This window comes from Mesoplodon bidens (assembly GCF_964165515.1).
Source record: "Mesoplodon bidens genome assembly, chromosome: 9".
Lineage (NCBI taxonomy): Eukaryota > Metazoa > Chordata > Mammalia > Artiodactyla > Ziphiidae > Mesoplodon > Mesoplodon bidens.
In genome coordinates this window covers 19,832,683-19,845,833 of record NC_138166.1, presented here as the reverse complement: position 1 = coordinate 19,845,833, position 13,151 = coordinate 19,832,683, and the positions used below count along the sequence as shown (strand labels likewise).

The 13,151-nt window shown below is 44.3% G+C and overlaps 1 protein-coding gene across 3 annotated transcripts in view; it reads right to left on the bottom strand.

Annotated features, from left to right (window-relative positions):
• HECW1 (HECT, C2 and WW domain containing E3 ubiquitin protein ligase 1) overlaps nt 1-13,151 on the bottom strand; it is a gene marked incomplete at both ends in the record, with an annotated part of 546,121 nt that overhangs the window by 108,613 nt on the left and 424,357 nt on the right. For all 3 annotated transcript variants that reach the window (XM_081244601.1, XM_081244600.1, XM_081244602.1), the window contains 3 exons: nt 3,251-4,582; nt 6,216-6,316; nt 9,315-9,457. In XM_081244601.1, the coding sequence (XP_081100727.1) occupies nt 3,251-4,582; nt 6,216-6,316; nt 9,315-9,457 (1,576 nt within the window). The remainder of the gene's footprint in view (nt 1-3,250; nt 4,583-6,215; nt 6,317-9,314; nt 9,458-13,151) is intronic.

Below are 13,151 nucleotides of genomic sequence, written 5' to 3'. Positions count from 1 at the left end.
AAAACAATGGTACAGTTGTTATGTCACCAGCTGCTGCATTTTTAATTTAGTTCTTAAAAAAAAAGAACAACAACAAACTTACCTCATCATAATTAATTCAACCAATCAGGTTAATTACTCCTCCAAGCTAGTGGAAACATAATATTGTTGCTTGCTGGAGTTAATGGAGCTGACCCCACCTGCCTGTGAACCCCAAGCAAACGCAATGATGTGACTGATGCTTCTCAGCCAACGGAATGAATGGAGCGCACAGAGGAAGCAAGCAATTCTGTTCTGCCAGAGGCCGGCTCCACACCATCCCCTTCGCCTCAAACACAAAGCAAGAGTCAGACCTGCTAGACCTTCTGAGAAGGAAACTTATTCTAATTTAAAAGGGAGCCTCGCTGCTCATCTACCTGGAGGAACCCTCACTCAGTGAGAGGCTGGGCGCTTCATACGAATCATCTCATTGAATCTTTCTGATAACCCCTTAGGGTACGTTCTACAGTTGCACCCATTTTACACATGAGGCTTGGAGCAGTTAGGTAACTTGGCTAAGGTGTCATGGCTGGGAAGTGGGGGGACTGAATATAAACCCAGGGGAGCCTGATGGCAGGGCTGAGCTCATAATCATATTATGTTACTTTTTTCATTTGATTGGCAGGTTTTAAAAAAACCATTTTATGTCGAGATTAAAAAAAAAAGGTTTTTATGGAGGGAAAAGCAGCAAAAAGTAGATAAAGAAGACATCCTCCACAAACTGCTGCAGACTTATCTGCGTGGGCATGTATATAGTACATCTACCTTGGCTAACCTGGGGCAAGAATTTGCAATCTTCAAAGTCATGGTGAGGGAGCAGCAGAGACTCTTATGGGAGAAGAGGGCACACATGCATATAATCAGGCACATGTGCTTTCTTTGAGCAGGTGCTCTTGGAAACATGGTGGTCAGTAGGGGACAGATCTGCCACGTCGATCCCATTAGCCCCGGGGACTCACTACCAAGGGAGAGAAGAACTGGCTGGAGGAAGTCACATGCCAAGGTATGCACAGCTTTCATGAGATCAACAGTCCTTCCCAGGAATCCTTATATTGCCCTTGGTAACCACGACAGTGAGGCATGTAGGTGCTTCTTAACTTTTTCCGAGTTTACAATCTGCAAAAAATTCAGGAAGCTAGAAATTTCTTTACAAACACAGACTTCCACTATGGCCCTGAAACACTTTCCTGTCCTTTCAGTTAAGGGGATGGCTTCCCCCTGCTGGACTGTTAGGCCCTCAAAGGCATGGGCAGTGTCTTTTTTGTTGTTGTTGTTAAACATGCTTTTATATCAATGTATACTGTATACATTTTCAATTACCCATGTGTGGACTGTCTCCCAACATGGCGGTCAAAGTATACCCATTGGCTATAATGGGTTGACAAACTCCGAATCCAGCCTTGTTTTTGTATGGCTCTGGGCTAAGAATGGTTATTACACTTCTAAAGGTAAAACTGTTTTAAAAAATACCCCTTGGGTGAGAAGAGTTTTTTGATTTTGCCTCTTGACCTACAAAGCCTAAAATTTTTACTATCTGGCCCTCTACAGAAAAAATTTGCTGAACTTTGGTCTAAACATCCCTGGCAGCTCCGGGTTGTGCCGTTGTATGGGTGTATCCCCCAAACTCCTTGTAATATACTTATTTGTAATCCTATTGTAATTATTGAGTTCCTTCCACACAGATCTACTGCTGGTCCATCTTACTGTGCCCAGCACAAAGCTGGCTCAGAACGAAGAAGGGACTCAAAACAACCTTGTTAAAGAAAGGAATTGTCAGGCTTCCCTGGTGGCGCAGTGGTTGAGAGTTCGCCTGCCGATGCAGGGGACACAGGTTCGTGCCCCGGTCTGGGAAGATGCCACATGCTGCAGAGCGGCTGGGCCCATGAGCCATGGCTGCTGAGCCTGCGCGTCCGGAGCTCCGCAACGGGAGAGACCACAGCAGTGAGAGGCCCGCGTACCACAAAAAAAAAAAAAAAAGGAATTGTCCACGCCATTCTCACACTCATGGGTGCCTTTCCATATTGTATGTCACTATGGTTTTCTTCCCTGTGTCTCTTTATTACGAATTTCCTTGGGCTTCTCCTTATCCCATGTGCCACTTTCCCTTACCCCTTCTTTCTCTAAAATGTAGAATTGGGCATTGTTAAGTACTTAAAATTATTTCTTTTAAGCTCACGTTAGTTCCTGTAAAAATTTGTAGGTGCCAGGCATTTGTTTAGGTGCTGAGAATTCAAACATAAAGAAGCTATAACTCTGGCCCTTGATGAGCCTGCAGTCTAGAAAGACCAACGCATTTTTTTGGAGGCTAATTTAAACAAATTAGAACAGCAAAATAGCAGAATCTATATTTTTCTCTTTTAAAACAACTGAATTATTTCATATTATTATGTGACTTTTAAATGATTTCCCTTGATGTCACTGTTACTTGATTGGAAGGTGGTTCCCAATTCTGGATAAGGAAATGCAAATTAATTTTATAGATGATTCCACAGGCATGACTAAGAAGGAAGGTCTTTGGTTAAGACAGAATACATTTTGAAACTAAAGGGGGCACCTCCTGGATTAGAATCTTACTTGAGACAAAGCGATTTACACATTCATGTTATTCTTCCCTTCCATTAGCCAAAATAGCCCCCAGACCCCCAAAACAACACAAAACAAAACCAACAACAATAACAGAATCGAGGAGACAGAAATCATGACACATACATGTAGGCCATACATATCCATTTGTACACAGGTTAGCTAAATTCTAAAACGGGTAATCTCAATGTTCTTCCTGTTATATTAACACTTATTGCTAATCTTCAATAAGTTTTGGGGATCAGCAGAAGCTGACACGTTATTCACCTGATGTTGATGATCATTTCCTGCTTATATCATTTGATACTAGCTTTGATGCTCTGGTTGTTGTCAAGACTAGAGGGTAACGTATCTTATAACCAGTGATTAGTTAAAACCGAGAAGCACACATACAAGTATATGCTCACATCCAGCTAGCTGTAATTCTTGGTGTGTATCTGAGCAGTGGCGGGGTGTCAGCTACCCACAGTCTGGAATACTGACATACACATATACACATGCACACATGTATGTACAGGACAGGCACACGCAGCTGCTGCAGCAACCTCATTTGGGACTGATCCTCTCCCTCTTGCTTTGAAACCATGTGGGTGAGACCTGCGTCCCCCTGGTGGTCCTATTTTCTCTCTGATCGGGTGTGAGGTCTAACCTTCTCTCCGACCGCTTGGCCCTGCCACGGGGGACTCCAGACCTTCCACGGTTCTGGCCACGCTCCCGGTGGCGGCAGCCGACTCGTCTTGCCACCCCGCGCCGTTCGCCGACTCCGGCTCCAGCTCCGGGCTCTGCACCGAGTCAGGCACCGACTCGAAGGCGCTGTTCTCCTCCTCCTCGTCGTCATCCTGGGAGGAGAAGACGGTGCTCTCGGAGATCTTGGCGCTGTCCACGGAGGAGAAGCGGGTGTGGCTGGCGAACCTGCTGCCGTTGTAGCAGGAGGGGCTGTAGCAGGAGGCGCTGTAGCACGAGCTGCTGTAGCACGAGCTGCTGTAGCACGAGGTGCTGTAGCACGAGGTGCTGTAGCATGAGGGGCTGCAGCAGGATGCGTCGCAGCCCTCGCAGCTGTGGTCCCCGCCCTGCCGCGGGCTGGAGTCGCTCTCGCTCCCCGTGCTGGGGAGCGTGTCGCCACCTGGCACCGAGCCGTTGGCCAAGCCCGAGTGGCCCGGGGGCGCCGTGCCTGGAGTGGCCCCCTCGGGGGCCTCTCCATCCTCTTCCAGGGGAGGAGGCTCGGCGGCGACCGTGTCCACCTCGCTGAGCGCCTCCTTCTCCGAGGCATCCTTGAGGGTGGCCTCCTCCTCTGCGCCATCGTCGTCTGCGCTGCCGCCCTGCGCGGAGGGCAGGCTGTGCAGCAGCGTGTGGATGCGGATGTAGTGGGTCCGAGGCGTCTCGGGCTCCCCGCAGGCGGACGCGATCACCGTCTCCAGCTCGGACACAGGCAGGGAGCACGGCCTGCTTTTCCTCTTCACCGAAGCCCGCAGCTGCAGCCTGTCCTCCCCCTGCCCCAGGGCAGACGCGTCCCCCTCCTCCTCCTGCCCCCCAGCCCGGCTCTCTGTCGCTGCCTCCTGGGCCACTGGCTCCCCGGGGCTGCCCGGGGCTTGACCGTCCTCCAGCAGCCCGGGTAGGGCCGCCTCCCCACCCAGGTCCAGCCGCTCGGCCAGTTCTTCCGCGCTCAGGGTGGGCTCCGTGTCCTCTGGCCAGGGTGCCAGAAGCTCCCCAGCCCCCTCAGGCCTCACACAGACCGTGCCATCATCTCCTGCCTCCGTGGTACCTGCGGCGGCCTCAACCGGATTGGCAAGCTCCAGGCTCTCATTCCCTGCAGGGCCCACCGCGCTGTCCTGGCTCAGCTGCTCTGGCCTTGAGGTCCCCGAGGGCTCTGGTGCATTAGTGCAAGGGGCCTCCCCACGGCTGCTTGCCACCAGGCTATTCATGGGGCTGCCCTGAACTTCTGCAGACTCAGGTTCGGTACTCAGGGAAATCTCCTCATCATCTGCGGACAAGAAGAAAATGTCACTGTAGTGTTAGTCTGCTCTGGGGGACTGAGCCATCCTAGGGATTTCTGCCTTAGGATATTGGATGTAGGGGTTGATGAGGGTTTCCCATTGGCCAAAGCTCTGCTAAAAATACTGCAAGAAGGAGTTCTCCTTATGTTAAGGACAACTTGCAGTCAGGATATATTTGAGAATTCTGTTTCAAGGAACTTCATTTTTTGATTAAAATGCCCAAAGCCTAGCATTACCCCAGTTCTGGGCACATAAATGTTTGCTCCATGGAAGACCTCAGAGATGGGGGGTACGGTTTATAGTTCCTTGCTGGCTCCAGGCAGGACTAATTATACTTGTTCAGAATGTTTACTATGGCTGGGTCCCCCAGGGTGGCAGAATGGGGTTCTTAGGTGACCAGAGAGAAGGAAAGGCCAATGATGGGAGCAACCACAGTCATTCAGTGGCTCAGACTGGAAGGTTTCCAACATATGGAGGTTATTGCAGTGGAAGATAAACCAGGTCTCCATACCAAGCACCCATTCAAGGAGTAGCAAGCATGGTTTACCTCTACCTTCCCCCAGTTGCTCTACTGCATCCCTGCCACATAGGAATTCCCATTTCAAGCTCTAGTACTATTCACTCATCGAAGAAAAGCAATCTCTCTGGTACACTGTAAAGCTGTCCTTACTGAAGGAAGAGTCAGTTTTATTCTCAGAATGTAGAAAATGCTGGATTTGAAAGGACGAAAGAGTCAAGTGTTTTCTTACAATCTGCTTTGTATATTGGGCATAGAAAACTGCAACTTTTGTTTGATGAGGGGGCAGTGATAAAACTTCAGACCCTGAATTCTCAAAAGCTTTATTAGCTTGAATGGCAACCTATACATGTGGCCCAGGAGGACCAGACAGTCCTCAGTGTGATCTACACTTACGAGGGGGGTTGTAGGAGAAGAGCAAGAGGGGAATTAAGAGGCATCTCATCATTCTTATTTGGAGATACGTTTTGGCCTGAAAAACTGAACACGGGATGATTCTCAAGTTTTCTGTCCAACTTATAGTTTCCATTTTTCTTGCGATATTGTAAAAATCCACTGGGTAATCACAGTTCAACACTATGACATGTGTCACATTCATTCACTCACTCGTGTATGTAATGATTCAATATCTATTGAGCAAGTCCTATGTGGACGCTGGGAGTAAAATGATAAATTAGACATGGCTCCGTACCCACGTTGGCCTCTTTGTCAATTCCCACTCGAGTGCCTAACCCTCTACCTTTGGGTCACCAAATGAAGAGGAGGCTCTCAATCAAGGGGACAGCAGAGACTTCCCTGGTAGTCCACTGGTTAGGACTCTGCGCTTCCACTGCAGGGGGCCCGGGTTTGATCCCTGGTCGGGGAACTAAGATCCCACGAGCCATGTGGTGTGGCCAAAAAATAAAAATAAAAAACATAAGGGGGACAGCAACCTGGCTTCCAGAACAGATCACTGGCTTCTAGGCCTCAAATGGAGAAGACAGATAGAGAACCACAAAACCTAGGACATGTCTGGAGAGAACCATGGTTATTGTATTTTGGGGAAAGGAACCATGCTATGACACTCGGCTAGGACAACACATGAAAGTACATGCTGAAAATACCTGGGTGGATGGAGGAAGTGATCTCAAATCGGAATTGCAGTTGTCCACTCACATGATCTGTTGGAAGCCTGCGGCCAAGTGTGTAGCTGACCACCCTGTCCCTAGAAGGAAATAAGCACCGTCACAGATCTGGTCAATACCTGTCCTCCTAAAGACCACGCAGTGTGCTTTCTGTGTCAGTGGGTGAAGCAGCCAAGCCCAGGGAGGCCCTGCTATTAGGAGGTGGTGATCTGCTCGGGTACATACGAGATGGTCCTAAGGGAAAGATGGGAAAGTGCATCTGCTCAACAGCAATGAAAACCTTCAAGAAAATCCTTATCGAATACTCCTAAGCAGGGATCAGTAAACTACAGCCCATGGGCCAAATCTGGCCCATCACTTGTTTTCATAAGGCCATGAGCTTTTTACATTTTTAAATAGTTGGAAAAGAAAGCAAAAGAAGAGTAGTATTTTGTGACATGAAAATGATATGAAATTCAAATTTCAGTTTCCATAAATAAAAGTTTTATTAGAATGCAACCTTGCTTATTATTAAGTTTACTTCTTGTCTGGGCTGACTTCATGCTACAATGGCAGAGCTGAATAGTTGGGACAGAAACCATATGGCTTATACAGCCTGAAACATTTACTATCTGGCTCCTTATAGAAAGTTTGTCAACCTGTGTTCTAGAGAAAAAAAGAAAAGATATGGATATCCTTTGCTTGCTTTTCCTGTGCAGGCTGATATTTTCCAAATATGCCCTTAATAATAGACAGTGCCAGCAGCAGATGCGTGTCTTGCGATATCTATCTATCTATCTATATCTAATATCTATGGAAGGATGCTGTCCTGGTTACCAGGGACCCTGTGGAGTGGTTCAGAAAGGGACCTGCTGCAGAACAGAGCAAAGCAAGACTTGTGGTCTGGGTCCATTGGCCCATGACCTCTGATTACACCAACTCCAGGGTCCCACAGAGAGACTCTGAAACTCTACCCTGGACTCTGGCACCATTCCCTCTTCCTACTCAAGGCAATTTTTAATTACTAGGAAGACAATTATCCAGGGAGAAATCAACCTGAAACTTTGCTATTATAGTTTCATCAACAATGCAGCTTCAGCAGAGCACATGGTCCCCTACCTTCGCCTAAATAAGAAGAGTGATTACCTTGGGATATTCAGAAATGAACAAATCTACTCTATCCAATAATAACAAAGACATATTCCCAAACCAGTTGTTACTTAGATAATTTTGTATTCACTCCGTTTATTCATTTGTGACATTCAAATAAAAAGATAAGTCACTGGCTGGTAGTGTTTTAATGTTTCTTCCTAGAAAGCACCAGCATTATGAAACAATATATATCCCAGTGATCCACTGACTTAGAATTTCTATTTGGGAAGCCCTGGTTTCATGCTTGGAGTTTCTAGGAAGCCCATTAAATAAAGCATTATCTGCAGGGAAAATAGAATGAGCTACAATATTGACATGGTCCTTGGTCAGTATTATGAGGTAGGTCTACTACGACCATAAGAGATCCTGAACCCCACACCTCGTTGGAATCAGAGGAGGCCTAAAGACCATCAGACAGTGAGACAAAAATTAAATCAATCAGGCTTTGTATTTGTTTTCCATGTTTTTCTTTCCTTTGCTTTTCACTCACTTTATCAACAAATATTTTTTGAGCCTCTCCCATGTAAAAAGTGCTGCTGGTGATACACAGCAGGTAAAGCCTACCGCTGCCTTTAAATAGCTTACATCCAGCTGGGGGCATGAGGCAGGACTACCACGTAAAGGGCTCAAGGCAGCGGTGATATTTCCAATGTGAGGCTGAGGCAGGCACGGGTAGAGGACTTGAGGGAGGCAGACAGCCAGGCAGAGAGCTGAGGGCTGCGATGTTACAGGCCAAGGGATTGAGGGAGATTTCTGAGCTTTATTTTAGAAATTTTTTTTTTTTTGGCCGCACAGCATGGCATGGGGGGTCTTAGTTCCCCAACCAGGGATGGAACCCACGCCCTCTGCAGTGGAAGCGCGGAGTCCTAACCACTGGATGGCCCAGGAAGTCCCATGAGCTGCCTTTATTTTAAAAGGCATACAGTTTGCTATTTTAAAAATGAAGTTTGGAATCATTTAGTCCCTATGTGCCACAGACAGCTTTACGTTCTTTAGGTATATTTTTGTTTGTTTGTTTGAGTGGAAAATGCAAACACCTTGTTTGACACACAACGGTAGCTTCGTAAATGTCAACTCCCTTTGGCTTGAGAATTAACACGTGTCTATGTGCACACAGCTGCACACACGCTATCAGGTTCTGATTACATGTCCTTATGATAACTGTGAGTGATTCCAAAGTCCTTCTGAAAATCCAAAGAGCTTTAAATTAAGACCCTTGGAAATTCTGCATAATTTTCCTCATTCCTTTGATATCATTCTAAGTATTGCATTGAGGCATATCTATGACCAGAGAGTTAGTGTTTTCAAATATAGTTGCCATTACCTATGGAAATACATATTATGTACAAGGATTTTAACTGGTCAGAGTTTAATAAGAACCCTGAATGGACACGAATGTAGAAGATACAAAACGCAGAAACATATTCTCATATACAACTGAACTATGCAAGCAACATAATTGTGGTTGCACCATAAGGATTCATGCTTTTAAAGTTTCATACATATTATCTAGCATTTTCTATAAATACTAGTGTTTTCTAAGGCACTCTGGTCTAGTAACCCAGCATTTCATCTTGCTATGGAAATGTCACAAATGATTAAATCCTACACACAAGACAGGCATATGAATGAAATGTTATCCTTCGTAGTAAAACGAATTTTAATTTCTATCTGTACAGAAAAAATGTTGCATTAAGGGCTTCTTTCACTATAGTGTCTTAGGAATTTTTACTCTCTTGCATAAGTAACCAGTGGTACGCAAACTAGGGGAAAGGGAAGGGTCTGTTAATTAAATGTTGTAGCTCAACAACATAATTAATGGGAGAAGCCAAGGAAATACAGCACCACCTTTTCAGTTCAAGTCTCTATGAGACTGTATTGTTGCCTCCCTTGGGCCTGGCCTGCTGGCTGTTGCCTAGTGATACTGAGCTCTTGGTCAAGGTTTACCCTATGGCATGTCTTTCCAGGAGTCTCTGAACGGGCATCGACAGCTTTCCCAAGAAGCGCTTGATGATGGGGCGGCTCTTGGCAAACTTGTCCTTCACCTCAATTTCCAGCACATCAGTGGGCAAGGACACAAAGCTGAATTGCTGCAATGAAAAAACATGTGGCATCAATTAATTGCAAGGTGAGAGAGCTGGCCAGTCCCCAGTCCATCTGCTTTGAATGCTGTCATTGTCAAACACCCCAGCAGCAATATCTCTATCTATGTATCTATGTATCTATCTATGTATCTATCTATGTATCTATCTCAACCTATCTCTATCTATCTATCTCACGGTTTTAGCAATGCTGCGAACCCTGTTTATTCAATAAATGAATAATGGTCACAATGAGATGTCTTCTCAGTGCTTAAAAATAAGGTCCTTTTCTTTTTTTTTTTTTTTGGCCACTTGGCTTGCAGGATCTTAGTTCCCTGACCCGGGATCGAACCTGTGCCCCCTGCAGTGGAAGTGCGGAGTTCTAATCACTGGACTGCCAGGGAATTCCCTAAAAATAAGGTTATTCTTGGAGATTCAAATAATAAAATCAACTCACTTTAAAGGGAAAGAATGCTACCCAGGCCTCACCATACTTGACTGAAGGTATCAATATACTTAAAGAAAGAACAAGCAAAACTCACCTATAATTAAGGAAATGCACTTCAAATCAACAATGCAATAACTTTTTTTCATGATTATAATGGCAGAGATTTTTAAAAGTTTGATCATACACTGCCTTCTGGAAAGTGGGAAGGGACAAGAACTCTCACACTGTATTGATGGAAATGAAAATTGACTGGACCCTTGGGAAGGGAATTGGTAATAATTTTTGGCATTTAAACTACAAATTCCCTTCAACCCAGAATTCTACTTCTAGGAATTTCCCCTCTGGATTAACTTGTACAAGTGTTCAAAATACATATTTTTATAAGGATGTTCAATAGAGCATTATTAACAATTACAAAAGGCTGGAAAGATTTAAAGTACACCTACCAATAGGAAACCAGCTAAATGAAGGATGGTAAATTTTTGAAACAGAGAACTCTGTTGTCATTCAAAAGAAATAGGTAAATAAATATGTTCGGATATGAAATGATACCTGACAAATTAAGTGAAAAAAGGCAAGATGTAGAAAAATGTGAAGAGTGGGATTCTGTTTGTATTTTGAATTGCAGAGAAAATGCCTGGAGGGTACAATCCAAACTGAACTTGAGGATGTGGGCTCACGGTGGGGTTGGTGGGGAGAGAAAGCAGATCTTTTTCCTTCTGTTGTAAACTGTTCATTTTTTAAATAGCATACTGTAGGGCTTTTAAAATAAAGGTGACGACAATTAAAGGCAGACTGTTATCATCAGAAGTTGGCTTGGCTATCAATAAGTGTAGAAAAGGAGAGCGAGGAAAATATTTTCATTGCCCAGCTCAGACTCTCTGGGAGGGGGGAGGTGATTAAAAGTTATATAACCTTAATTGAGGGTTGTGAAACAGCTGAAATATATAACTATTTTCTTTTATTCTGATTAATTCCTAATAGCATTCTTTTCACTTTAGTTGATTTCTAATTTCAGAGGTTAAATAGGTCAGGCATACCAATGTTAATATCCCCTTCAGACCAGTCAATATGGGCTGGGGTATGCTGCAGTAACCACCCAATTCCACATCTCAGTGATGTATGGTAGCAAAGTTTTTTCCTTGCTCACACTGTCATTGTGGGCTGGCAGAGGGTTCTGCTCATCAGTCACTCAGGGAGCCAGACTGATGGAGCAGACACACTCTCTAACACTGCCAGCCACAGTGACAGCAGGAAAGAGAACTCTGGAGGGTTTTCCTCCTGCAAATAAGTATTCACTTTCAAACCCAAGTCTTCATCACAACTAGACACACACCCCAGCCACCCATAGGGAATAGGAAGTATGATCCTACCATATGTCTGGGAGATAGAGAACAGAAATATTTGGCAAACAGCAATAATGGCTTCCACACCCTCTCTCCATATGGTGCGTCTAGTTTCCTTTACAAATTAGTTTTACTTAATAGCCATATATTTTCTAAGAACCAATCATTTTTGGTACTGACAAAACTGAATTTACGGACATGCTAAGCTTGAGAATCAAACCCAGGAATTGGTTTGATTCTCCTCTAAGAAGGCCTGTGATCATCCAGGATCCCTAACTATCTCGGGTCCCAAACTTCCATTTCTTCTGCCTAGTAATTCCATTCTGAAGTGTACTATAATGGATCTCCTAACCTAAAAGCTCAACCATAGGCTAGGCACATTGTAGTATATGTATATGACAGAATAGTTTATAATTTTCTAAATTACAATAATTTATATTATGATTATACCTAAATATGCAATTACAATGATAACACATTAAATGACAATAAGATAGAAAATGCTTATTTTCCAATGCTAAGTGACAAGAGCAAGGAACATGTAGCTCATGATCACAATAATGTGAATGAAATGAATAGAAAAAAGACTGGAAAGAATTACAACAAATTTCAACAGCAGTTGCTTTACCAAGTAAGATTATGTCCCCCACCCATTTCTTTCTGTGATGGACATGTATTATTTTTATAATGAAAAACGTAACCACCTTTATTAAAACAAGAGTATTTCTGGCGCTACCAGCCTGCACGGGACACGAAAGTCAGCTTACTAAGACGTTCTCTGAAACTTGGTGGTAAATCCTGAGTTCTTTTCCTCCCTCCACAAAGATTTCCTTCTCAGCCTCTCTTCACAAATCCACCCCTTCATGGCTGGCATCAACCCCTCCCCACCAGGCCCTTACTTCCATGCCATGGTTACTGGAGTCCATGTAAACTTCCAGCTAGGTCAGGTTCTTCTTTTTTTTAAAAAAAATTTTTTTTGGAGTATAGTTGACTTACAATGTTGTGTTAGTTTCAGGTGTACAGCAAAGTGAATCAGTTATATATCTATATCTATATATCTATCTATGTCTATACTATATCTATATCTATATCTCCATTCTCTTTCAGATTCTTTTCCCATATAGGTTACTACAGAACATGAGTAGAGTTCCCTGTGCTATACAGGTCAGGTTCTTTTAAGAACCAGTGAGCAGCTCTAAAAATATAAAAGTCTGCCTATTCCTGAGCAAGCTATTTGCACCTGTGAGTCTGAGGTCAGGGTGATGAATTTTGTCTGGCTGCTGACCTGGCTCTTACTTTGCGCCCCTGAAGAACTTGCGGAGTGAGGTGGACTTGGCTTCTTTCCCTAGATCTGCACATCTAGGTTCTTGACTTTCTCATGCATGACCTCACTGAACCTCAGCATCTTCAACTGTAGACTAGGCAAAGAAGGTTCATGCTGTGTAAGATTAAACTGCATCTTTTCCTCACCATTCCTGGTCTATCCAGATTCTACCTGCCCCATCCTCTAATATTTCCTTCTCCTTTTGACTCTTTAATTATTGGACTTCTTTCAAATCTACGACCTTATTTCAGCTGGACCTTAACAACCAGTAAGTCTATACAAGTGTTGTAGTATCCGTAAACCAGGTTCAAATGCCTAGGCACAGACAAAAGCTACAGGTCTCCTACTACTAATGCCCACTCTGTCTTTCTATCCAGAGAAATGGCCTGGCTAATGGTCAAAAGAAAAATCTGTGAACTATATCTGCAAAGGATTAAAAAAAAAAGATGCATTACTGATCCAAGCCCCCGCTCTTGGTGGAATTCTGTCACCTTGCATCCTAGTTCACCTGTGAAAGAAACCAATGTGGCAAATGAAAAAGCCAATCCTGGATCCTTAGGGATTGGAAGTCTGGCCATTTCCCAC